Source organism: Natrix helvetica (genome assembly GCF_964273705.1).
Source record: "Natrix helvetica genome assembly, chromosome: 5".
Classification (NCBI taxonomy): Eukaryota; Metazoa; Chordata; class Lepidosauria; order Squamata; family Natricidae; genus Natrix; species Natrix helvetica.
In genome coordinates, this window is record NC_138551.1 from 153,956,087 (window position 1) to 153,981,138 (window position 25,052).

A 25,052-nucleotide genomic window follows, 5' to 3' on the forward strand; every position below is an offset into this window, starting at 1 on the left:
GGTGGGGGAGGGGGGGCTGTGTGTGGCTCCTTTCTGAGGTGCCAACAGGAAGGGAGAGAAGGAGGCGTTTGTACGGATCAAATCAATACAATAAAACCTGGGACTGGGTCCCCTGCGACGTGGCTTCAGTTGGGGGGGGGGGGAGAATTTGTAAAAAAAAATCCCCTGCTTGCCTTGTAAAATCTGCTCGAGCCTGGGCACCTGGCAGAGGCAAACTTCAACTCCCAGAATTCCTCAGGGGGCAGCAGCCCCAGGCGGGGATTCTGGGGAGTGACTGCTGCACCCCAATTCAGGATGTTTGGGGAGAGGTGAAGTCTCCGAGAACACCACAAATGGAGCAGTTAAGCCCCCAGAAGGAGAAAGGAGCGATTTTCCTGCTGCTTAACAGGAAATCTAGAAAACTGCCAATGTCTATCAGGCTTGGGGAAGGAGAGACCTCCTGGTGGTGACTTTTCCCTCCTGAGTCTTTTAGAGGTTGCTGGTTTTCTAAATTTCTTTGTAAGCAGCAGGAAGGGGGTTAGGGGAGAACTGCTTCTTCAAACTTCTCGGCTGGGTGGTCTTAGCCTCCCCCTTCCTCCAGAGATGGAAAAAAGACCCCCGAGACCCAGCAGAGAAACCCCTGAGACAGCACTGATCAACAGGACCAGAAAGCCTCCACCCGCACACCCACACACCCACACACAGCAGCTGCATCAAACCACCCCAAAGGCACAACATTCATCTGGGTCAGTTTGAAAGGACAATAAGAGGGTAGATTTAAGGAACAATCAAGAAGAAACAGACATTCCCCCTGGGGCTGAATAGTCCATTAAAGGGAGTCTGGGTGGCGTGTGGTGTGATAGGGCCTCGTAGATGGGTCCAGGCAGGCCTTCAACTGGGAACTGTCATCCTGGCCTCCAGCCAAAATAAATGTAAGTCCTGGGATAATAGCAAATAATTGTCTTTAAGGGGGCCGTCTCCAGAAATGGCTCCCGTGTCCCCCCTTATTCTCCTCTTCCCGAGGCGGCTTCGATTCTCCTTCGGAGGAGGGCTTTGCTTTCCTTGGTTCCAGTTTTACTCAAAGGACCCTCGGAGTCTAAAAGGCCAAGGAATCAAGGAGAGAGAGAGAGAGAGATGAAAGAAGATAAAGATAAAGAGAGATAAATAAGTAAAAATTGTTAATTACCTCGTAGGCTTTGAAAATTGAGCACTTTCCTTTCAGACCTGGAGGCCTGAGTGGTTTATGATTTAGGCGCTTTGGCAACTACGGCCAGTAGTCTTTCTTTGACAAATGGTCGCTAAACAGACCGGGGGTTCTGCAGGATGCGTGAACCAAGACGCTGGCCTTCTGACCACCCCTTGGGACGCACAGGTGGTCCTCGGCCTACGACCCCAATCGAGCCCAAAACTTATGAAACATTTGCTAAGTGAGTTTTGTCCCACTCTGCGACTTTTCTCGCCGCTTTTGTTAAGCAAACCATTGCAGTTGTTAAAAGTTAGGAACACGGTTGTTAAGTCAATCTGGCTCCTCCCCTGACATTGATCACGTGACTCCGGGACGCTGCCACCGTCATAAATACGAGTCAGTTGCCAGGAGCCTGACCAGGTGACCACAGGGCTGCTGCAACGGCCCCAAGTGAGAAAAATGGACCTGAGTCGCTGTTTTCAGGGCCACTGGGACTTGGGACGGTGACTAAACGAACTGCTGTAAGCTGAGGACTCCGTGTGCCTGCGGGGGAGCAGGTGACAGGTATGTTGTGACCCGGATCTTGCCTCCCGACACGGTTGTGCAAACATGTTCCCGGCTTTTGCCATCCCACAAGGACGAAAGACGGGGGCTCCTTTTTGGCGGCTGGCGACCGTTTACCTTGAGGGAGCCGGGAAGAGCTATTTGGCCTGCTCTCCTTTGGATCGGATCAGTTTGACCAAGTGGTAGAGTGATTCCTTCGGCTCGCATCTGGGCAGGGACTGTGCGGTTCGTAGATACCTCATCACAAATTCATCTGCCTGGAACGAGGCACGCCGGGAAAGGGGGAAATGAAAAAGCAGGGTAAATAAAGTTAAGCCCTTCGCAGAAAGAGAGAAAAATAAAGCAAAACCACAGCTGGTTGTGTTTTTTTTCCCCCCCCTTGCAAGTTCAAATATGCTTGTTGACGTTCTTTGTGTGAACTAGGGAAGGGCGTATGTCAGGATGCTTTCTTGTGTTCTTGGGTGTGTTTTGTCTAGAGAAAAGAAGGACCAGGGGTGACAGGATCACAGTTTTTAAATATTTGAGAGGCTGCCCCCAAAGAAGAGGAGGGGATCCACCTGTTCCCCAAAGCCCCTGAGGGCAGGACAAGAGGCAATGGATGGAAACTCATCAAGGAGAGAAGCAACCTGGAATTAAGGAGGAATTATCATGACAGTCAGGACAGTTAACCAGTGGAACAACCTGCCACCAGAAGTTGTAGGTGCTCCATCACTGGAGGTTTTCAAGAAGAGACTGGGGACCTTTCTCTTCCAGCACCTCCCGTCCTTCAGACCCTACAAATTTTCCCCAGTTACCTTTACCGGATCGTGGACCAAGAAATGAAACATGGCCAATGCATGCAGCACTTTGGCCTCCTTCTCTGCCTGCCGCCTGAGAGACGCTTCTCGGAAACCCAAGATGGAGTTCAGCATCTGCATCGCTTCGGCCCGTTGCTTCTCATCTGGAGGAGGAGGAGGAGGAGGAGGAGGAAGAAGAAAGAGGGGGTCCCAGCGGTGGGAAAGGGTGCAGGGGGCTCCCCGGGGACTTTGGGGGACATTGGGGAGACGATACGAATCACGGCAGGCAGCACGTGGTCTACAACACAGGGTGTGTGTGGATCCTCCTGACCCACCTGGGGAGGGAAAGGGGGGGGGCTCCTTACCCAGTACGTCCTCCTCTGTCCCGTCTTCCACAGACAGCAGGTCGACCTCTGCGGGAGTGATGAGTTTTTGGTACTGGATTTCAACAAAGTGGCTGAAGTGATCGTACCAGAGATCCACCACCTGGGGGAGGGGAAACCATGGAAGCCCCAATAACAACAATGAGGAGGGTAATCTTCATTCAATCAAGGGGGGAGGGTGGCATGAGCCTAACATTTTAGGGTGCCGTAAACCCTAAATCCCCTTTTTTTTTTAAACTGCTTGAGACAAACTCATTCTCACTCCCAGCCAGGTCGTGTGTGCGCGTGTGCGTGTGTGTGTGCGTGTGTGTGTGTGAACACTGACCTCGCAATACAAGGAATCCACAATATCCATTTTATTCTGGTGGGCGAAGATATTGGCCATGTGGAAGTAGCCTCCGGAGACGGCCACATTGCTCGTTGTCCCAAAAGCGCAACACGCAAAGTACACCTGTGGTGGAATCCGTTGGGGAGGAATTGAGAGGGACACAGAATGAGGCCCCCTGGTCAAAGCTGACGGGAAAAGAGGGGGCGGGGGGGGAGAAGGTGGGGGTGGGGTAGTTTGGTAGTGAAACGTCTGCAAGGAAACCCACCCAGCTCAGAGAAGCACCAAGGACCCCACAGTCTTTCTCCTCCTCCCCCTCCGCAAACCCCACTCCCTTCTAGCACTGATGAAGTTCTCTAGTTGGGTCATGAAACGCCTACAAGGAACCCACCCAGCTCGGAGACCACCAAGGACCCCACGGTTTCACCCTCAGCTGCAAATGTTCCCGGGATACCCCCTGGTCTGTTTCGGATGGGGCTCTCAGATGGTGCACAGTCCCTGGACTTAAGCCGAAGGTCCCATCTGATTCTAATCAAGTTGGGAAGGCAGGAAGTTCTCAGTAACCCCTCCATGTTACGCAAACCTGCTTTGTGGTCGATTCAGGGCTCACAAGCATGGAAGGGTTTCAGTCCCTCGCAATCTGGTTTCAATTAATCAAGAAACGACTCTGTCTTTTCGGCTCCCCCTTGCTCAGGCCTTGGCCCCCTCCTCCCCCCTGGGGCGGCTGCCCCTTCTGCAGCGCCCCTCTGAAGGGAAGAGAGAAAGGCCCTCAAGGGTGGCATCGGCCCGCTGAGCCCTTACGTCATTGGCCAGGTGGTACAGAGCCTCATCCAAGTTCCCTTTGGCGGCATGCAGGAGCCCCAGGTTGCGATACAGCTTGGACTGAACGTGGTAGCTGCAGTGGGTGTTCTTGAGGACAATCCACTGGGCTTGGGCCAGGTACTCTTCTCCTTGCGAGAGATGAGCCAGGCCTGGAAAACCAACAAGAGGCAGCCACGTTACGCAAGAAACGGGAAATCAGCCAGGAATCTCGGCTTGGGCAGAGACAGAAGGCCTGAAGGCACAAACCCTCAAACCCAAACTACTCTGGGGGCGACATTCATCACTCAGTTCAGAAAAAAAGGGTGAGGTGATTCATAAAGCAAGGCATCACGGATGGATGGATCCAATTTTACAACCACTTCCACTGTGGTTGTTAAACATATCCAGCCTGCCCCATTGACTTTGCTTGGCAGAAGCCAGCTGGAAAGACCACAAATCAGGCTGCAAGGTCGCTTTCAAACAAGATAGGCAGCAATTTAATGGATGGATGGAAATGACAGATGTGACATGATAGAGATAGGGAGATAGATAATGTTGTGGTCAAACATTGGCCAGTGGAGCTGGGGGCAGAGTCGGAGAGTGAGGGGGCTTTGGGAGGAAGATGTCCCTGGAGTCTGGGGAAGGCTCGGACGGGGGCTCCGTGTCAGAGGCAGAGTGGGGGCCAGGGCCGTCTGACAGCTATCAGCTGCCTTCGGAGTCAGACGTCAGTGAGGCAGAGGAACAGCCTGTTCCCAGGGTGCGCATGTGCAGAGCTGGCAGAAGAAAAGAACAGTTAAGACGGAGGGGGGGGGGCGGTTGGGAGTGAGGCTTGGAGGTGACCAGAGAGTGTCAGAGTAGGACATCCCCCATGCGGCTCACCCAAGCTGGTCTCGGCTAAGATGAGGTAGGCGGGGACCAGCTCCACCGCACTGGGGCCATAGATGCTGATGCTGAATTTGAGGGAATGCAGGGCGGCCGGGATGGCGTCTTCGTAGTGGCCCTCGATGAGGAAAGTCTGGGCCGTCTCGTAGGTCACATCAGCCAGGAAGATCTGCGGGGGGCAAAAATTGAAAGGTTAGATGGTTTTTTTTTCTCTCCTTCCAGTAGACTCTGAGGACTAGGTGTGGCGTAGGTAGTTCTCGACTTACAGCCATTCGTTTAGTGACCATTGCGAGGTTACGACGGCCCTGAAAAAAGTGACAGCAGTGTTTTTCACACATAACAACTTGCAGCATCCCGGGATGGGAATTCAGACGCTTGGTGACTGACTTGTATTTATGACGGTCGCAGTATCCCGGGGTCGCGTGATCCTCCTTTTGAGACCTTTTGATAAGCAGAATCAAGGGGGAAGCCGGGTCCACTTCACAACCGTAGGACTAACTTGCAGTGATTCATTTAACAACTGCAGCCAGAAAGGTTGTAAAACAGGGCAAAGCTCATTTAAGGACTGCCCTGCTTAGCAAATTTTGGGCTCGACTGTGGTCATAAGGCGAGAACTGCCTGCGTTGGATGCCTCTGACGGCCTGGCCTACCTCTCGGTTCCGCCTCTGCTCCTCCCCGAGTTTCCTCTCCTTCTCCGAGGTGTAGAAGGGGGGAGCCGCCCGCAGAGGGATGAGCAGCTGGCAGATCTTGGCATGGACGCTGACCCAGTCGGCGTTCTGGTGGTCCACGTCACTGGCGAAAGGGGGGGGAAGTGAATAAAACCGGGCATGACTCATTTAACGTCCATCTTGCTTAGCAGCAGGAATTCTGGTCCCCACTGTGGCCGTAAGTCGAGGACTGCCCCCGTCACTAGGTAAGGAAACTGAAACACAGATACAAAGGCATGAAGCGGGTGCTCGACTTTACACGTTTCAACGTCACTGAAAATAGCGACTTGGCGGAACCACTGGGCTGAGAAACGTCATAAAGTGGGGCACGATTCACTTAGCAACTGTCTCCCTTAGCAACGGAAATTGTGGGCGTAAGCTGAGGATAACATGTACTTTGGGGCATTTCTTCCTGCCTGCATATGTTATTGTGATATAAAATCTATTTTACGTGTTTTTACATTTTATGACCCATCTTATATCTCTTTTACTTGCTCACTGTTGAGCGTTACACACGTGTGCACGTATGTATATATATGCATCTATCTATAGCGCATGTTTTTCACTTGTTTCGTTCTTCTGACCTACTTTACACTCGTGTATCTTTTGCTGAGCAACTCGGAAGGGAGAATTGCAATTGCTTTCCCGGACGGAGCGCCGCCTGAGGGCCACTCACCAGTAGTAGGTGACCAGGCAGGCGGCGCAGCGGACGTTGGCGGGGCCGAGGCAGAGCTCGCAGCGCCGCTTCTTCTGCCGGGGCTGAGCCAGGGGAACCAGCCACTCCGTCTGCATGGCCATCTTCCCCTGCCGCCGTTGCTAGGGCCGCCGTTGCTAAGAGGGAGGCGGGGCTTCCGGCGGCCGCCATCATGGTCGAGAAAGACCCACTTTTATACGCCACGTCCGGTTATGGTTCCCGGAACAGCAGTGCTGTGGATGGGACGGGCGTGGCGCGCAGGCGCAACAAGCAGCGGCAGCCATGCCATGAAGCGCTCGGCTAGAAAAACCAAATCTTCAGACCACTTCCGGTTGTTTCCCGGAAAGGCGCTCTGACTTGGACGAGCGTAAGAGGCGGGACTTAAAGCGGAGGCCATCGTGACATGAAGATTTGGCCGGAAAGACCCACCTTTTCCGCTTATGCTTCCCGGAAGGTCGCTTTAACTAGGAAATTAGAGCGCAGGCGCAGGAGGCGGGGCTTCCGGCCGGGGCGGCAGCAATGGCGGCTGCGGGGGCGATGACGGCGTCCTGGGAGCGGGAATCGGCGGCGGCGGCCGAGGCAGAGCGTCGCGTCCGGGTCTGGGCGGAGGCGCAGCGAGCTGGCGGGCGCCGCGTGGCGCTGGTGACGTCCGGCGGGACGCAGGTGCCCCTGGAGGCCCGCGCGGTCCGCTTCCTGGAGAACTTCAGCAGCGGGCGGCGCGGGGCGGCTTCGGCGGAGCGCTTGGCGGCGGCCGGCTACGCCGTCTGCTTCCTGCACCGGGCGCGCTCGGCCTTCCCCTGGGCGCGCGTCCTGCCCCCGCCCGGCCCGGCCCTGCTGGACTTGCTGCGTGTGCACGAGGAGGACGGTGCGGTGCGCGTCGGGGCGCTCCCTGCCCTCCTACCCGCCCTGCGCGCCTACGGCCGGGCCCGGAACGATGGAGCCTTCCTGGCCCTGGAATTCTCCGGGCTGGCCGAGTACCTGGCCCTGCTGCGCGCCGCCGCCCGCGCCCTGGCCCCGCTCGGTGAGGCCCCGCTGGGAGGGAAAGGCCTTTACTTCACATGCAGGGAAAGGCAGGGCGGGGATATAATGAATGCAAGGCAGGCATGCAGAAACACGCCAGTGCAATGGAACACCGCACATGTAAATATTTGCTTTTAGAATAGTTGCAAGGACAGCTGATGCAATGCATGCAAACCCTACGTGGAGGAGTACTATGGCTGTAAGTTCAATACAGTAGGTGCAAATAGACCCAGGACAATGCGTGGAAACGCAGCACACACAAACGGTACTTAATGCTATTGCAGTAAAAGTAAATGCAGTACATGGAAATACTACAGCATATATGCCTAGGAACCTGGGAATTCTAGGCCTCTCGGGTGGCTGGCCGACGGTAGCTTTGCTTTTATAGTTTTATTTTGGAAGGATGGAGCAGCTGGTTTTCCCTTCATACCTGTATTTTTCACTCACTCTGGCCCGTCAGGTTCCAGTGCCATGTTCTACTTGGCAGCGGCTGTGTCGGATTTTTACATCCCCCCTTCAGAGATGCCCGAACATAAAATCCAGTCTTCCGATGGGCCCCTCCAGGTAAGAGGAGATGATGTGGGACGCCCTTCCATAAGGATGGCAGCTATGAGACAGAAAAGTGGAAAAATTGGGGGAGGAGAAAGGGGAAAGATGAGAGAGCTGGAAAGGGGGGCCCAAAGGAGACAAGAGAATAACCGTTGGACGGGACATTGGAAGTCTTCTAATCCAACCCCCTGCTCAAGCAGGAGACCCTATACCATTTCAGACGAATGACTGTCCAATCTCTTAAAAGCCCCCAGTGTTAGAGCACCTATAAGTCTGAAGTCAAGCACTTCCACTTCCTTACTCTCAGGAAATTGTTCCTTAGTTCTAGGCTGCTTCTCTATTTGATTAGTTTCCATTCGTTGTTTCTTGTCCTGCCTTTAGGTGCTTTGAGGAAGCACCTGAAGAGGGCCATTAGTAGCATTATTGCTATTTTTTTTTCTCTGGATGGAAAACGTATTCCTGCCTTTTGCTAAATTCTCTCTGCTTCCCTTGTTGCAGATAACCATGAAGATGGTACCCAAAATGCTGTCTCCTCTGGTTAAGGAATGGGCCCCCAAGGCCTTTGTGATCTCCTTCAAGTTGGAAACTGATCCTTCGATCCTGGTTGAAAAAGCCAGGCAGGCCCTGGCCAAATACAACCATCAGGTAGTCGTTGCCAACGCCTTGGACTCGCGAAGAACCACCGTGATCGTTGTGACTAAGGATTCAGAAACCCCGTTGTCCATTTCGGAGGAGGAAATCGCCCAAGGCATAGAGATTGAGGACAAGATTGTCAACCACCTAGTATCCCAGCACAGAGCCTTTATGGAAAAATTATTCCCTGATGGATAAATGTGAAATCTTCCAAGTTCTCAAGCTATAAATTTAAGAACTGCTAGGAGCTGGTGATGGTGACACTGGAAAGCTTCTATTTCCTGTTAACAGAGATCTCATTAACTGGGGTCAGGGAGGCGGAATCTGACACAGCTTCCTGGTTTTCTTTGCACATCTCCAGACCCATTTGCTGCTCATTGGTGGGAAGGTTTAAAGGACAGAAACATTCCAAGTCACGACTCGCTCTGGTGCGTGATTGATACAATCACAGGGGTTGGTGTTTTGGAGACCAGACAGACAGCAACCTGATTCCCCACCCCACTCCCCGTCGCCTTGGTAAAAATCACTCAGGAAAAATTGAAAAGCGTTCTAGTCAATTTCTGAATCTTGTTCCACCTTGAATTAAGCCAGTTTGCACAAAATAATAAGAATTTCTGAGCCGGCATTTGGCTTGTTGACATCGTCTCCCAATTTTGGGTAGTCCCAAATTTATTAACTGGTCAAATAATAGATCCATTGGAGTGTGGTGGACCAGTGATGTTCCAATGTTGTCTTTTTTGTCCAAAATGTCTCCACCTGACCTTTTCTGAAGTTAATGTTTTCCTGTTCTCTTGCAAGAAAAAAGTCAAATGGTTTAAATCTTCCATCACTTTGATGCCTTAGGAAATGTGAATTTTATACATGTAGTCCTCAACTTATGATTGTTGGTTTAATGGCTGTTCAAAGTTAGGACAATGCTGAAAAATGTAACTTACAAATGTACTTACAAACTGTTGCAGAGTCCCCCCACGGTTACTGGATCAAAATGTGTGGGCTTGGCAACCAACATCCCAGGGTCATGTGATTCCCCCAGTCGTGATTTTCCCAGGGAGCTTTTGACAGCAAAATTAATGTGGGAGGCTGATTTGCTTAATGACCACAGCAAAAAAAGGTCATAAAAATCAGGCACAACTCACTTAATGCTTGCATTGCTTACTGACGGATGTTCTGATACCACTTGTGGTAGTAAGTCAGGGGCTTCCTGTACTGTGTTGCTGCTCAGTTCTGCCTTCCTTAAAATGGTTTGCTGGCTATGCTTTCATGATACACCCCAGGTTAATCAAGCCACATTATGGTTTCTTTGTTACTAAGACCCAATGGTAAAATTGATTGCCCTGTGTTTGCAAACGCTATAATTGTCAAACTTCTTGGATCGTGTTTTAAAATTGACCAGAAAAAGGAATGTAATACTTGAGGAAGGCTGTGAAAAAGGAAGATAATACAGAGATTCAGAATAATAAAAACAAATTCAGAAACTAGACTCAAGAAATTGTATGTGTTGTTCTAGCTTGCCCCTATGTGTCTTTGGCTTAGCACGCACTAGGCAAAACGGGTGGTTTTTTTGACATGTGTACCCTATATTCATGGTGTGTTTTGTAAACCGTGGTTAAAGCAGCTGGTTTTCTTGGTGCAATACTATTCAGATGGGCTTTGAGCTCACTTCTAACACGCATGGTCTGTCACTGGCCTTTGGTGCTGCTACTGGGGGAGAAATTACCAGAACAACATTCTCTCAACTTGAGTTGCTTTAAGATGTGTGGACTTCAATTCCCAGCATGCTTGCTGAGGAATTCTGGGAGCTGAAGTCCACACAAAGGGGCCAGGTTTGAAGGGCATCCTAGTACGATGGGACATCCCTGGGTTGATGCTGGAGCCTGAAACATGGCTTGCCTCCTTAAGACAAGGATGGCATGGGATCCAACATTGTTGCAGGTCGAGGTTGCATGTTGGTTTCTCCTGTATATGAGTTCAGTACCGAAAACCAGGTTTGAAAGCTTAGCTTCTCTCTCCATTTTCATCTGTGGGTTATGGCAGGATGGGCTTCCTGCAATAGAAGAGCGTCCCCCTCCCCATTTGGGGACAACCCGCCCCCCCCCCCCCCCAGCTTGTTAAATCCCCGTTATCCTACGCCCAGCAAAGCACGGTTGGATCAGCGTGGAAAGAAATGGGAAGCGGTTCCTTTAAGGGGGCGTGGCCAGTTTCCAGGGCTCTCGGCGCGCCTAGGCCGCGCGTTGCCATGGTTTCGCGGCCTGCTTTGCCGCCTGCGCCTCCCGCCCGGCCCGGCTGGTGCCCCGGCGCCCTCATGGAGGGAGGCCGGCCGGTGAGTCTGCCAGGGGGCCAGGAAGGGCGGTGGCGGCGGGCGAGGCCGGGATTAACCATTCTGGAGGCGGTGGGCGCAGGGGAGGGTAGACTGCTCCCGCCCAAGGAGGCTCCACTCACGGCGTTGCGGTTGAAGAACGGGCTGGCCATGGGTTTTTTTTTCCCCTAACCACGGCTATAAATATGTATTGACTGATTTTATTCCAGTTATATGGACTCCTACCTTGCAGAAATGGGCAAGAATATAACACGCACGTACGTTCCCCCTTTATTTAGGCATAAATGTATGTATATTATTTACATACATACATACATACATACATACATACATGGACACATACACACCGAACCCCAGAATAGGTAAATTAAAAAGCAAAAATGTGGAAGGCATGCAAAATTTATTAAATTTAAATCACTTTGCAAGTGGGATGGCTAAATAAATAATATAAAAATCTCTCTCCATGACTGTCTGTACATATGCATGTGTGTGCATTTGTATATGTGTATATATGTATACATGTGTACACATAAGACACACACGTGTATATGTATACATGTACATATGTGTGTGTATACATGTGTGTATGTATGTATGTATATGTGTATATGGAATATATATCTACGTCTACCTCTATCATCTATCTACCTATCTATAGTGTGTGTGTGTGTGTGTGTGTGTGTGTGTGTGTGTGTGTGTGTATGTATATGTATTTGTGTTATATATATATGTATTTGTATTACAACCCCTGGTATGCCCAAATATGGGAGGGAGCTCACTACTCCCTCTTTCTGTACTTCGGCTCATTACAGAAAACCATCCAGACAGAAAACCATATTTTTATTTTTAATGTTGCCTTTGCTATGTTTGTGTTGTATTTGTATACATTTGTATATTATATACATTTAATCTAAATACACACACACAGAGTATATACATGTATATATACATACATGTTTGTGTGTGTGTGTATAAAGTACACATGCATGAATACGTAGGTGGATGGACTCTTCAATGCATTGGATTCCGACTTCCATGCTCCCCAGCCTTGAACAGTGCTGGCTCGGGACGATGGGGACCAATGGGGCTTAGAACCTCCTTAGATTCGATTTCGGGGGCTGCTTCTGGAGCGCCAAGCCAGAGTCGGTTCCAACCATGGTTTGCCCTGGCCGTAAGCCGCGTTATGCCAAGGCTTCTTGCCCAGCTGTGTCGCCATGCTGGCCTCTTTGCGGAAGGGAACTGACTGACGTGGATGCTTTTCTCTCTTCCAGCCGCCGGGGGAGGCCGAAGGAGGAGGAGACGCTCCCACCTCCCCCTCGGAGACCCAGCTAGCCCATGCGTGGCCCTGGTTCTTGCGTGGCCCTGAGGAGCTGCATTTCGCCTCCGGGGCGTTGCTCCGTCAGCAGCTGGAGGAAGAAATGACAGAGGTGGGGAGCCCCTCTGGAACGATTAGGCTGCCCCAATCATCCGGGGGTGGGGGGGGGCACCCCCAGTTTCTAGGGACGGGTGGAGACTCGGGAAAATGCCCAATTGCCCTCCTAAAATGTGTGCGGTTCATTAGTGGGGTAGACGCCCCACTCTGGGTAGTCCTCGGGTTACAACCATCCTTGAGGCCAGAAGTTCCGTTGTTAAGCAAGCACGTGCTAAATGAGTTCTTTCCCCATTTTATAACCTTCCTTGCCGCCGTTGCTAAGTGAATCGCTGCAGTTAAGTTAGTCAATAGGGTCGTTAGTCTTCCACTTTTTCACCACCCTGGTAACTGTGAACGGTCGCTGTGCGAAGCAGTTGCTAAGCGAGAACCAGCTGTGAACCCTTTCAAGCCACCTTCAGGTTGAACCAGAATGAGCATTGGCTTCTAAATCAAACATTTGCTTGCATGGAAGGAATGTAATTAGAATCACAGGGACCTCGGAGGTCGTCCAACCCCCTCCTGGAGCAGGAGACCTTATGCCAGGGCTGCCCAATCTTTTCCTGAGTGACGGAGCGCCCACAGTGCCCGGAGCCGAGCCCTTCCACGGCTTGGAGTGTTGGAGAAGCTGGCAAGGGGGGCAGGCTGTTGGGAGCGGCCCCAGTTCGGCCTCTTGGACTGCTCCCCGGTTGCCCTTAAAAGCCCCTGCAGAGACCGACGTAAACCTGGCCGTCTCCTTTTTGTTCGGCATCCTGCTTTTCTTGGAGCCGAGAGGCGCCATTCTTCGGAGCGTCTGCCTTTCCTGGCCTTTTTGCGTCTTGGGCCTGTGGTTCAGTGTCGGATGCCCGCAGGGGACCTTCCTGCGCAAAGCCCCTTGAAGAACGCGGTCTCCGCAGAGCGGCGCTTCCTGTTTTCTCGCGCCCGTCTGATCTGGAGGGTAGGAAAGAGCGCTGGGTGGGTTCCTTCCCTCTTTGCAGCCTTCAAAGCGGGGACTTAAGACAACAAGAGGAGCGGGATTCTTGCAGGCCATGCCAAGCATCGCTTCCCTGGCTCGGCCCGTGATGCGTTTCCTTTCCCCGCCGTCGTCATCTTGACAGGGGAGAAAGCAGCCCTTGCCCCCTGGCTGGGCGACCCACTGCTGCCCACCCTCCGGTTTGCTGTAAATGCTCCCTTTTCCTCCCGCTGAGAAGGAAGGGCAGGCTGGGTCAGCCGCCTCCCCTTGTCTCGCTTGGCGATGTCTGGGTACAGTCCGTTTGTTCTCGGACTTTGGGTTAACGAAAGGGGAGAAGGGTCAGAATGGAATTGAGGGGCGGGGGGGGGGCTCCATTGGCTGCTCCAAGACAACAGGGGGGTAAAAATAGCACAGCTGTGCTGTGCGTCTCTTGGTTGGTTTCAAATGTTTCCAGGGCTGTGAACCGTCGGAAGGCAAGTTGGGCCGCTCTGCTTTGGCCCTGAATCCCTCCGTTGACGTGAATTGTTGTCATTCGGACGATGAAACCGTCAAACGGCCCCCTTCTGTGACTGAAGGCCATGAATTAGGGGGCAGCTTTGTTCAAGTATCTCTATGATCCGAAACAGCCTGCGGAATTAAGAGAATAGCAGAGTCCGGAGGGACCTGGGAGGCCTCCTATTCCAACCCTCTGCTCAAGCAGGAGGCCCTGTACCTTTCCAGACCAACGGCTGTCCGGTCTCCCTAAAGCTTTCTCTTCTGGGACAGGAGAGCCCCGTAGTAGCTCCCTTCAATTCCTCTCTTTGAAATAGTTCACTCCGTTTGGAAATAAACCGGATTCCACGTCTTGCCATGGTTGAGTGTAGGGAGCCCTGAATCCCGTGGAGGGAGGGAGGGAGGGAGGAGGCTTGAATTTCTGGTTATGCAGATTTCTGATCGGGGAGGAGGAACTAAAGGGTGGGGGGGGGAATCTTTCTTTTGGCAGAGCCAGAGTGCCACCTGGTGACCATCAGAATCTGGAAAGCTGGGGTTTTTTCCCCCAAGGCTGCTGTGGCTGGGGAATTCTAGGAGTCGAAGTCCGTCCATCTTCAAGCTGCCCAGGTTGTGAACCGCTGCCCTTAAGGCTTGCAAGGAGGCTGAGAGGCAGGATGTTGCTCAGCTGAGAAAACAGCAGAGTTTGGGACCCTCCTTCTCCTCCCCCTCCTCCTTTTCAGGTGCAGAATTACGTCGATCACGTCCGGGCCTTGACAGAAGCGCGGGACGCTCTGGCGGTGGAATACGAACGGGAAAACGAAGAGCTGAGGACGAAGTTCACCCAGCTGCAGTTGGAACAGGGTACCGGCCCTCGGCACTTTTCCCGGCTGGAGGGGAGCTCCCTTGCAAGAGAAGCTGGGCCTCCTTTGGGCTGCTGCCGCCCAACCTCCCAGCCTCCCCGTTCTGGCAGGTCGTATTGTAACGCAAGTCCACAAGGCAGAGTTTGGGCCTGTAGTGACGACCTCCCAGTGGAGGCTTCCTGGCAGGCCCAGCTAGAGAGGGGCCTCTCTTCCTCCCTCCCTCCCCCAGCCCATCATGCCCACCTTTAGAGTTGACCCCTTGAGCTGCAGGCGGGTCACTTTCAAGCCGACACACGGAAGCGGAAGGCAGGCAGCAGCAGTTCAAGCGTTTACTCTGCTTATCCTTTCAAACGTGGCTTCACCCAGATGCAAAGCCATCCTGTCGTTTGGAACGATAGCCTGCTTTTCCTTCAGCAGCAAAAGTGGCATACAATTCCTTGTCCTCTGGAGGGAGGGAAGAGAGGAGTCCCCCCCAGGCCCATGCTAAGATAGGGGTCTGCCTTGTGTTTCTCCCCAGAGTCTCAGCATAAGGAGGTGGCTGAGCTGCTGGCACTGGAGGGCTTGGCCAGCATCGTCCACAGCAGCCCCAGTGAGCAGGTGGCCTACCTGCTGGTAGAGAGAAGCACTCTGCTGGAGCGGATGGAGGCGCTGGAGCAGGGGCTGGGAGACCCCCACTGCCTGGGGAGGCCCTGCGCGGACTCCCTACAAGTGCAGGTCTTTTCTGTTCGGGGTGGGTGGTGGGGTTGCACCGAGGGTTAGGGGCTAGGAGGGAAGGCTTCAAATGCAGATCCCCCCCTCCCCCCTCCCAGGGCGGCTGAGATGGCAGAGATTTCCCCGCTGCCTGCTCTCTTGGTCTGAAAGGCCAGCTGCTCAGTTATTAAGTGTTGCTTTCTTGGGCCCCATCACGGCCCTCGGCCCCTGAGCGCCGGATAAGCAGGTGATAAATCAGTGCTCCCGTTAACTGACAAGAGGCCCATTTCCCTGACTTCAGTCGCTTCTCTGCTATTTTTGTCCCTGCTCGGCCAACAATCTTAGTAGCTGCGAAATGGAATGTCCTTGTTCGTTGCACTTTGAGTCTCCAGTCTGGCCCCTTGCTGGGGTTCTCACACCAGCATTCCCTTTGCTAAACAAAATAACAACAACAACAACAGCAAGCCTTCTCTTTTGCTCTTCCCTCGCTGAAGGATGAATGGCGTCTCTTCCATCCGAGGTTAGAGGAGGGATTGCGCCAGCCACAACCATCCCTGCACCACCTCCCAGGGAAGGTGAGCAAAGCCAAAAAATAAAGATAAAAAGAGGTTGAGAAAATTATGAAAGGAAAATCTGACCCCGATCCGGTCAGAGGGCGGAGCTGTGATAGACAGACAGACAGACACATATACACACCCACACATACATCTATAGAAAGAGATAAATTCCTTTAAGAAACTCGAGTTGGAACAGGGTTGCAACTCCGACCAAGGGCCCGCAGAGAGTCCTCGGCTTGCAGCCATTCGGTTGAGGGACCATTTAAGGTTACAGGGGCAAAAGGGACTGAGGACCGTGTTCCATGCTTACAGCCGTGGCAGCCTCCCGGGCAGTCACGGGGTCAAAACTCTCCTGGTTCTCGGTGAGAGTCTTTATCTTCAGGCAGCCCCGCTATTTGGGGAGAGGCTGCCCGTTGTGTCTCTGGATGAGTTTCCCTCCTTGCAGTCTGCATGATGAAAACCTCTCCGTTGTGACTAGAGCAACAATCGCCACAACAACAAGAGGACCTTGTTTTGCGCCCCTGGCCGTCCTTTCCCCCCTCTGGCTGAGAGAGAGGTGGTTTGTCCCCCAGCTTCCCTCGGCAGAAGAGCCGGACGGAGGGTGCCCCGTCCGGGAAGAGGCCGGCCGAGGCCTGGAGGGAGCCCCAGACAGGCTCCGGAGCGCCCAGGAGGGGATCCCGGCGTTGAAGGAGGATCTGGACGCAGCAGAGGGAGAGCGGGGGAACCTGCGCGACTTGGCTGGTGGGTCCCTCCTTCCTTCCTTCCCTCCTCCTCTCCTCCTTTTCCCTGGGGAATTCTGGGAGCTGAAGTCTCCCAGTGGGCTGGGCCGGGACTACAATTCCCCAAACGTCCCTCGTCAATGGGGGGAACTCTGGCTGCAAGCAGTCCTCAAATTGCAACGGTTCATTTAGTTCGGTGCTAACAACGGCACCAAAGAAAGTGATGCATGACTGTTCTTTCACGCTTCACGACCGTTGCAGCCTCCCTGGGGTCGCGTGATCAAAATCCAGGAGCTTGGCAACTGACTCTTACTTATGACGGTCGCAGTATCCCGGGGCCACGTGACCCTCGTTGGCGAACTTCTGACGAGCAAAGTCCGTGCGGGAGAGCAGTTCGCTTAACGACCGTGTGGTCAGCTTCACAACCGGAGTGATTCGCTTAACAACTGGGGCAAGAATGGTTGCAAAATGGGGGCAAAACTCACTTGATTGCCTGTTGTTTAGCAACAGGAACCTTGGGCTCAATAGTGGTCATAAGTCGAGAATGGCCTGTATATTTTTTTAAAAAAGAGATCTCTTTTTGCCAGGAGCCGAGATCTGGCAAGGGACGCTGGGCGAGGAGGGCGAGGGGGCCCAGCCACCCGTTGAATCGTTGGCGAAACCTTCCCTCCCCGGAGAAGCCCTCTCGGCCCTGGACCCCGATCCCCACTGTAAGCAGAGAGTCCCGGCTGGCAGGGGAACATGGGAGGTGGAATCCACTCCGCTTCAAAGCTGCCAAGGCCGAAAAGCCCCAGGCTCCCCAGGCGACCCTCTGATTCCTTCTAGGCGCCTCCGAGCTGTGGAAGGCCAGCGAGCAGAACCCGGGGACAGGTAGACTGCTGCTGCACGGCCGTCTCTGCTTCCCAGAGGCAGAGAGACAGGCCTCTCCGGGGGTCTCGGCAGGCAGCAGAGAGGCAGCCAGCGACCTGGGAGGCTTCTTTAAGCACGTAGGTCACGTCTCTCCCCTCCCCACTTCCGATTCTCCCGGGAGGCTCTGCGCCTTCCCCACGGATGCCTCCCGCTTGGATCCTCCCAGCGGCCCTTGGAGGGGAGCCCTGGATGGGTTGACCTTGAAGGGCCCTTTGGCGCCCTCTGAGCCTGGCCGTTTCGTGGCCCAACTGGGTGACGTCACCAGCGCCAGGCGCCTCCTTCCCTGATCCCCCCTGTTGCTCCCCCTTTCTTCCTCCTCCTCCTCCTCCCTTGAACCCGCAGGAGCTGCACGGCTACCGGCATGAGCTCCTCCGCCTCTACGGGGAGCTCCGGGTGATGCAGGGAGCGGCGCAGGAGAGGGAATTTCTGCACCTGACTCACGAGAAGCTGCTGCACCAGAACGGGCGGCTCGAAGCCAAGGTGAGGCGACACGGGCGTTAAGTGGATCCGCCTTCCCCCGGGCAGACGGTCGCAAAAGGGGATCGCAAGACCCCAGGGCACTTGCGACCAGGCGGCTGCCGCAGCGGCCACGTGAAAAACGGTCATGTCACGTTTTTTCTCAGTGCCGTTGTAACTTTGGACGGTCACTAAACGAAAGGTTTTAAGCCGAGGTCGCCCTGTGAAATAGTCCTCCGGTCCCCGTCTCAGTGTGCCTGCCAGCCACCGCCTTTTACAAAAGACTGACACCCCCCCCCCCCCAATGGGTGATTCTGTGCGAGATAAAGACAAACGTTTTCACGCTCAATTTGGAATCTCAAGGCTTCCTGGCCTTCGGTGCAACCATGTTGCAAAATTGGGCAGGCCTCACTTACGGCTACTTCACTTAGTGACAGACGTTGCGGTCATAAACTGAGAACCACAAACGTGCCGCTTTTTCAGGTGTAAAGACAGGCGAGATGAATCCAGTTCAAGGGACTCTGCGTTTGCTGAAGTCTAAACTGAATGAGTGAATACGTATTTAAAGAATTATTGATTTCATAGGCTACGAATGAGTTTCATAAATCAATCAATTAGAAATGAAACCCGCAGGTCTTGGAGCTCTCCCGCGAGTGCCAGCGCTTGAACCGGCGCATCCGGAGAGAGAGGGAGGAGGAGGAGGAGGAGGAGGAGGAGGAGGAGGAGGGTGGAGTTCTGGCAAGCAGACTCTCCTGCCCCGGATTCCCAGCCAGGAGGCGGGCGGGTGAAGACGAGGTCCGGAGCCAGGGAGGAGATGGAGAGCCAAGGCGGTCACCGGAACCCTCCACGTGAGTTTGGAACCTTAGAACCCTGGAAAAGAAACCGGTTTGTCTTGGCAATGAAGAGCTCGGTCGGAAGGAGGGGGCTGGTTTAAGACCTCCTGGGGGATTCTGGGAGTTGAAGCCCACGTGTCTTAGGAACTCGACTGACACACCGAGTCTCCCCACTCTTTAGCGCAGGTGTTAAAAATGGGGTTTTTATATATGTATGGTTTTCATTAAACGTTTTTACCTTTAAAAACAACAACAAATGCAGGAAAGAGAAGAGAAACCTACTGAGCATGTGAAATACTTACACAGAGCCTTCTGTATCGCGTTTAGCCTTTGTAGTTCTCCGTTCTCCGTTGGCCTTCCTATCGGCTTTTAACCTCTGCAATCGTGTAGTAAGAGCTGTACTAACAGTTGTAATAATATTAGTTGTTCATATCACCATTATATTTACATTCTGGCCAAATGGGATTTTTAATCACAATTTTCCACCCGCCCCAGACTTGACAAGGCTCCCAGGGGTCAGAGATCATACCTGGGTGCCGAGTTTGAAAGGCGCGACACGCAAGGGAGGGAGGGATCGGAGGGAGAAGGGAGAAAAACACCAACTGAACAGCTGAAAAAGGATTCGGGAAGCGGCCGCATCTTTCTGGTTTTCCCAAGCGGTTCAGTCACAGCTGCTGCTGCTGGGGGGTGGGGGGTTTCTGAGAGGGGAGAGAAGGAGCTAAGCCCCCCCCCCCCCTTTTTCTGGACTTCAGAAGCCTGAGCTGGAGGAGGTGGGGGGGGGACCCTCCCCCTTTCTGATGTCACCTACTGACATCGTGCCTGGCCTGGTGGGCCCAGGAGGTGCCAGTGGCCCCAAATATCTGGGCTCCTGCTGCAGGCTCCCCTCTTCCCCCGCCCTCCCGAGAGAGAGGAGGAGGGCCAAGGCAGGGGCTGCTCCAAGAGATGGGGATCTCTGTAGGGGGAGGGGGGAGGTTTCTGGCCGGAGGGAGGGGGCGGCATCTGTCCCCCTCCTGCCTCAAAGATGAAGGCGGGCGTTTAAAGACTCCCTCCGTATTTGTTGCTGCAGCTGGGACTACAGTTCCCAGGATTCCAGGCGGCATCCCCCTCCCTCCCCCCATCTCCCCCCCCCTCCCACAGGCGTTAACCCACCTTAGCCCACTCTATGGCTGCCCATTGACTCTCAGCCACTCTGGGCGGCTTATTGAAAAATGAAAATAAAAACCAGTATGAAAAGACCAAAACAATCCCCGTTCTAGTCTCATCAATCAGTCAGTCAATCAAAGGAGCCGCTCGATGGGCTCCACCCCACCCGGGGGATGCCCAGGCCTCTTGGCCAAAGCAGTTCCGGTGAAAGGGTGTCAGAATAGGAGCCCGTCTGGCCTTCCACAGGGAGGGAGCCACCGCAGAGGAGGCCCTTCCCCTGGGCCCCACCACCACAGGGTCCTCCTTCAGAGGGGGGGGAGGGTCCCAAGGGCTGGGCTCATCCTTGCCATTCACCATACGGCAGGGGGCCGGGAGGAGCGGCCAGCATCCCCTCCCTCGCGTGATGCCCCCTTTCTCTCTGCCCCACAGCCGTCGCTCGTCCAAAGCCAGCAAGATGGGAGAGCTGGAGGGGCCGGGCCGGGCCAAGCAGGAGGAGGAGGAGGAGGGGGCTCCCTCCTTCCTGAAGGAGATTCTGGCCGTGCAGCGTCAGCTGAGTGCCCACCGAGAGAGGCTTGGTGATGGGCCTCCGCCCTGCCCGCCCTGGGCTGCCTCGGGAAGCGCCACGGGGGACACGGAGCAGGTGCAGAGGGGGAGGGGCTTCCGCAGCGAGGGACCCCGTGACGTCCTTTCTTGACCTCCTCCCTTCTGCACACAGGGAGCCCCCCACAAGGGAGCCCTGCAGCCGCAGGAAGGGCCCCCCGGGCTGCTTTGGGGCCCCCGGCAGACCTCGACCTCCGCCAAGAAGCGGCTGAGGCTGGAAGAGGAGAGGAGCCTGGGACTCCGGCTGCAGAATCTGCAGCTGCAGCAGGAAAACCTTCAGGTGGGTCGCCTGGTGGGGGGGGGAGGGGAGGGGCCCCTGAGCATGCCCAGCACGCCCCCCTTCAGTTCGGGCTGAGAAAACGGGTGCCGCCCCCCAGTTGGGTGAGGAGAGGTCTGCCCGCTCAGAGAGAGAGAGAGAGAGAGAGAGAGAGAGACCCTCCCCTTGTCTCTGCAGACGCAGGCCGAGCTGAGGCAGGCGCAGGCGGAGGGGCTGGAGGCCTCCAAGGCCTGTGGGGCGCTAGCCGCGCAGGGGGAGCTCAGCCGGCAGAAGGTGAAGGAGCTGGAGCTGCAGCTGCTCCAGTGCTCCCAGGCCGCCCAGCAGCAGAGCCGCCTGCGGGAGCAGCTGGCCCAGGAGAGCCGGAGGGCCGCCCAGGCCGAGAAAAGGGTCAGTGGCCCCTCGCCCTTCAACCAACTCAGGGATCGCCTGCCCCCATTCCTTCCCCCAGGGACCTTCCTCCTCCTCCTCCTCCTCTGAAGGACCGTTTGGGGGAGGGGAAAGGAGCAGGGGGTGGGGGGGGATTCAGCCGGTTCGGTCAAACCGGAGGTTAATTTTGCATCTGGTTCCCCGAACCGTCAGTTGCAAGGACTGGCTGGCCCCTCCCAGGAGCCCCCACGTAAGCCCCTTCCTCCTTCCAGGGGAGCGCAGGGCCTGCGCAGAGGCTCTGGGAGGGAGAGAAACGGCCGCCCCCCCACGGAAGGTCCGGAAGTGCGGAAAGGGGCCTGTTTCTGCCGTCCAGAGCCCCGGGGGGGGGGGGAGGCCCCCTTTGCCCCCTTGGGGGCTGGAGGAAACCATAGGAGGGGCACCTCCCCTAGAGGCAGGGCCTGAGCACCTCCGTGCGTGTCCCCCCCGCCCCCCCCCCCCAGGTGCAGGAGCTGGAGCAGGGGCTGCAGGAGAGCAGGCAGCTGTGGGAGAGCCAGGCCGCCCTGGGCAGGAGGCAGCTGGAGGAGGCGGCCAGGGAGGCCAGGGCCAAGGAGGCCGAAGCCCGGCGGTCTCTGCAGGAGGAGCAGAAGAGGCGGTAGGAGGAGCCCCCCCCACCTTCCGTCTCCCAGGAGGGGTTTCTCTCCCCCCCCCCCTTTTGGGGGGAGGGCAGGGGGGCCCAGCTGGGAAAAGTCAACTTGCCTCTTGCAGCAAAGCACAAGAGGCAGCGGGGGCTTCGGGTTGAGGGGGGGGGGAAGGAGGGAAGGAAGGCCATATAGTCTGATTGTGGAGCTGGGGGGGGGAGGCAGTGCTTCCCCTGACTAGACCCCCCCCCAACCCCCCACCCTGGCCTCTTGCAGGAAGCTTCTGGAGCAGGAGCAGGAAGAGCGGCAGCAGCAGCAGCGGAGACTCTGGCGGGAGAAGGAGGCGCAGCTGCTCCAGGCCTTGGCCGACCGGCAGGGCCAGGCCCAGCAGCAGGAGGGGCAGCTGCGGTCCCTGGAGGACGAGAGGAGAGCCCTCGCCCAGGAGGTCAGCGGCCCTGGGGATGGAGAAGCCCCTCCCTCCCTTCCATCCCTCTTTCTCTTCCTCCCTCCTTCCTTCCTTCCCTCCCTCCCTCCTTCCTTTCTATCTCCCTCTCTTTCCTTCCCTCCCTCCTTTCACTTCCTCCCCTCCCTCCCTCCCTCTTGGGAGCCCCAACTGAGCCCAGCCCACCCCTCTTCCTCTGCAGCAGCTGCACTCCCGCAGCCGCAGCCAGAGACTCTCGGAGGAGCTCTCCGCCCTGCAGCGGGAGAAGGAGGCTCTCTGTGAGGAGCAGAGGCAGATGCTGAAGCAGCTGGACGTCTCCCTCAGGTGGGTCTCCAGGGGGTGGGGGGCTGCCTGCTTCCTCCAGGGACCCAGCGGGACCCCTAAGCCCCCCTCTCCCCCCGCCTTGCCTCCCCAGGAAACAGAGCGAGCGGCGGCTGCGGCACAGAGCCCGGCTGCGGCAGGTGAAGGAGACGCTGCAGGGAGAGGTGAAGCTGCGCGAGGCTCGAATCCGGTACCTGGAGGACGAGGTGCGGCTCTCCAAGAGCCAGGCCGAAAAGGTAGAGCAGCCCCACCGCCCTCCCTCCGTCCCCCCCCCCTCCGTGGGAAGGTCCCCAGGCCGGATGGGTCCGCCTGAAGCCTCACCTGTCGGAGGCCCCTCTCCGCCCCCCCCCCAAAAAAAACCCACTCCCAGGGGAGCCCCTCTCTGCAGGGCTGCCTGTTGAGCCCGTGCCGCCTTTTGCACCCAGGACCAGCTGCTGATCCGGCGGGTGACGGGTGAAAACGAGAGCCTCTTCCGAGAGCAGCGGAAGCTCCTGGAGCAGCTGCAGAGCCTGGAGGAGGCCAAGCAGAGCAGCGGCCAGGCCCTCTGCGCCCTCCAGAGCAGGTGAGGGGAGGGGAGGGGCTGAAAGGGCAGCAGGGAGGGAGGGAGGAAGGGACCCCAGCCCACCCACCCACCCACCCTCTCCCCTCCCTCCTGCCCAGGGTCCAGCTCTTGGAGGGGGAGAACCAGCAGCTGCACGACCGGGGCCTCCAGCTGAGCCTGCAGGTGGGCATCCTGGAACGGGCCCTGCGCACCATCCACGTCCACAGCCTGGAGGTGAGCCCCCCTTCCCCTCCCCCTACACACACACACACACACACCTTGGGCCCAGGATGGGAGGCCACCCAGAGATCTCCCAAGAGCACCGTCCAGGAGAGGGGAGGAGGAGGCTGGATGGCTCAGGGGGTGTGGTTGTGGGTGAGGCTTTTGTGAAACCTCCTGTGTGTGTGTGTGTCCCCCTTTTCTCTCCGCAGGAGCTGAAGAGCCTGGGCTTCCCCGAATGCCCCCTGCAGAGGAAGCTCCTCCTGCCCTTCCCCGGAGGCTTCAGGTAGCGCCCCAGGCAGGCCTCTCTCTCTGAAGGGCCAGCCGGGACAGGACTCTGGCGCTGGGCGCTCCCCTTCCTCTGCAGCAGCCGGGGGGGGGGGGGGGGCACAGCCGGCCCTCCTTGACAACCCCACCCACCCCGCAAAGCCTCCGCTTCCCCCCTCCCCCCTTCTCCCCTTATCCTTTCAGGCTCCTGCCTTTGGGCCAGGCGAGGCAGGGCAGGCGAGGAATAAAAGCAGGCCCCCTAAACTCTTGACCCGGGGAGAGTGAATCATTGCGGTTGGCGCTCTGTGGGGAGGGCCACTTCAGGGCCCTTGGGGGGACCCCCAGGCCCCTCCTAGCCTGTCTGGCCAACAGGGGCGGGGGTGGGGGGGCACCTGGTGCTTCTGAAGTCCTCTTCCATCGGGATGGAGTCTGGGTCGCTCCCCGTATTGGAGCCGTCTGAACAGGGGGGGCTACCCGGACCGCGACTCTCCAAGGGGACCCAGCGAGCTAAGCGGAGCCTCCCTGTGGAGGAGCAGTCTACCTTCAAAGAGCAGCGAGGGCTTTTCTTTGGGCCCCTTCACCGCCTGTGAAGCCGAGAGGGGGCTGAAGTGGGGCCTTTCCCTTGCAGCTTCTCGGTCACCAGCGGCCTCCGCCAAGCCCTGAAAGAGGGGCCACCCGTGGAGGCCGGCCCCAAGGCCCTGCTCTCCCCTCTGGCCTTCCAAGGCTCCCGCATCGGCTGCCTCAACCTCTCCGTCCCCAGAAAGCCCCCGGCCGACTTCCGCCAGGACCAGCCCAGCCACCCCATCGGTTGAGCAAGCGCCCGGAAGCCTCTTCCCTTCCTCCGCCTCCGCGGCTGGGCTTCTTCCCACCCTACACCAGGGGGGCTTCTGAGATGGACAGGCCTGTGGGGGGGGGGGATCCGTCAAGTGTATTTTTAAAACAATGATTATTTGTTTCTACAACCCTGGCCCTCCGAGTCCACTTTGTGTCCTGCGGTGATTGAAGGGGCGGAAGGGAGGGAAAGGAGGAGGAAGAAAAGGGAGGGATGGAGGAAGAAGGGAGGAAAATAAGGGATGGGGGAAGAAGGGAGGTAAGGGAAAGGAGGAGGGAGGGAGGGAGGGAGGGAAGAAGGAAGAAAAAGGGTGGGAGGGAGGGAAAGGAGGAAGAAAATGGAAGAAGGGAGCGAAGGAAGAAGAAAAGGGAGGGATGGAGGAAGAAGGGAAGAAAGGGAAAGGAGGGAGGGAGGGAAAGGTGGAAGAAGAGGGGGGAGAAAAGAAGGGAAAGAGGGAGACAGAGGACGGAAGGAGGAAAAGAGGAAAGAAAGGAGGGAGGGAGGACGGAAGAAGAGAAGGGAGGGATGAAAATAAGGGATGGAGGAAGAAGGGAAGGAAGGGACAGGAGGGAGGGAGGGAAAAGTGGAAGAAGAGGGAGGAGGGAAGAAGGGAAGAAAAGGGAGGGGAAAGGAGGAAGAAGAGGGAGGGAAGGAAAGAAGGGATGAAAATAAGGGATGGAGGAAGAAGGGAAGGAGGGGACAGGAGGGAGGGAGGGAAAAGAGGAAGAAGAGGGA

General features: G+C 56.0%; 3 protein-coding genes across 4 annotated transcripts; 2 read left to right on the forward strand and 1 right to left on the reverse strand.

Annotated features, from left to right (window-relative positions):
• Nucleotides 1–42: 42 nt before the first annotated feature.
• ZMYND12 (zinc finger MYND-type containing 12) lies at nucleotides 43–6,450 on the reverse strand. Of its 2 annotated transcripts, none has more exons than XM_081955104.1 (9): nucleotides 6,280–6,450; nucleotides 5,547–5,688; nucleotides 4,894–5,065; nucleotides 4,015–4,184; nucleotides 3,214–3,339; nucleotides 2,871–2,991; nucleotides 2,530–2,669; nucleotides 1,847–1,986; nucleotides 43–1,075 (listed from the first exon to the last, which is right to left on the reverse strand). In XM_081955104.1, exons 1-8 carry the CDS (start codon nucleotides 6,399–6,401, stop codon nucleotides 1,867–1,869), a joined length of 1,113 nt encoding a protein of 370 aa, XP_081811230.1. In that variant the 5' UTR covers nucleotides 6,402–6,450; the 3' UTR covers nucleotides 43–1,075; nucleotides 1,847–1,866. The 2 variants fall into 2 exon arrangements, with proteins under 2 accessions (XP_081811230.1, XP_081811229.1); XM_081955103.1 differs by having other exon boundaries at nucleotides 48–1,075; nucleotides 2,524–2,669.
• Nucleotides 6,451–6,728: 278 nt separating this feature from the next.
• On the forward strand, nucleotides 6,729–9,988 carry PPCS (phosphopantothenoylcysteine synthetase). Its single transcript, XM_081953577.1, has 3 exons — nucleotides 6,729–7,318; nucleotides 7,778–7,881; nucleotides 8,365–9,988. The coding sequence occupies exons 1-3, from the start codon at nucleotides 6,817–6,819 to the stop codon at nucleotides 8,695–8,697; spliced, it is 939 nt and encodes a 312-aa protein (XP_081809703.1). The 5' UTR covers nucleotides 6,729–6,816; the 3' UTR covers nucleotides 8,698–9,988.
• Nucleotides 9,989–10,744: 756 nt separating this feature from the next.
• Nucleotides 10,745–24,722, forward strand: CCDC30 (coiled-coil domain containing 30). Its single transcript, XM_081954202.1, has 22 exons — nucleotides 10,745–10,819; nucleotides 12,088–12,243; nucleotides 14,388–14,508; nucleotides 15,025–15,221; nucleotides 15,692–15,772; nucleotides 16,327–16,495; nucleotides 17,061–17,183; nucleotides 17,299–17,459; nucleotides 17,725–17,862; nucleotides 18,472–18,686; nucleotides 20,244–20,454; nucleotides 20,530–20,694; nucleotides 20,869–21,078; nucleotides 21,558–21,709; nucleotides 21,972–22,140; nucleotides 22,340–22,461; nucleotides 22,553–22,694; nucleotides 22,884–23,020; nucleotides 23,119–23,233; nucleotides 23,431–23,504; nucleotides 24,114–24,480; nucleotides 24,678–24,722. The coding sequence occupies exons 1-21, from the start codon at nucleotides 10,802–10,804 to the stop codon at nucleotides 24,295–24,297; spliced, it is 3,060 nt and encodes a 1,019-aa protein (XP_081810328.1). The 5' UTR covers nucleotides 10,745–10,801; the 3' UTR covers nucleotides 24,298–24,480; nucleotides 24,678–24,722.
• Nucleotides 24,723–25,052: the final 330 nt, after the last annotated feature.

Coding starts and splice junctions, on each gene's coding strand:
- ZMYND12 (XM_081955103.1), bottom strand. CDS start 6,401: ATGGCCATGCAGACGGAGTGGCTGGTTCCCCTGGCTCAGCCCCGGCAG. Junction 5,066..5,546: donor AGCAGAGGCGGAACCGAGAG/GTAGGCCAGGCC, acceptor TGCCCCCCGCAG/ATCTTCCTGGCTGATGTGAC. Junction 1,987..2,523: donor TGGTCCACGATCCGGTAAAG/GTAACTGGGGAA, acceptor GCCTCGTTCCAG/GCAGATGAATTTGTGATGAG.
- PPCS (XM_081953577.1), top strand. CDS start 6,817: ATGGCGGCTGCGGGGGCGATGACGGCGTCCTGGGAGCGGGAATCGGCG. Junction 7,319..7,777: donor CCGCGCCCTGGCCCCGCTCG/GTGAGGCCCCGC, acceptor CTGGCCCGTCAG/GTTCCAGTGCCATGTTCTAC. Junction 7,882..8,364: donor CTTCCGATGGGCCCCTCCAG/GTAAGAGGAGAT, acceptor CCCTTGTTGCAG/ATAACCATGAAGATGGTACC.
- CCDC30 (XM_081954202.1), top strand. Junction 23,021..23,118: donor CTCTGCGCCCTCCAGAGCAG/GTGAGGGGAGGG, acceptor CCTCCTGCCCAG/GGTCCAGCTCTTGGAGGGGG. Junction 23,505..24,113: donor CCCTTCCCCGGAGGCTTCAG/GTAGCGCCCCAG, acceptor TTTCCCTTGCAG/CTTCTCGGTCACCAGCGGCC.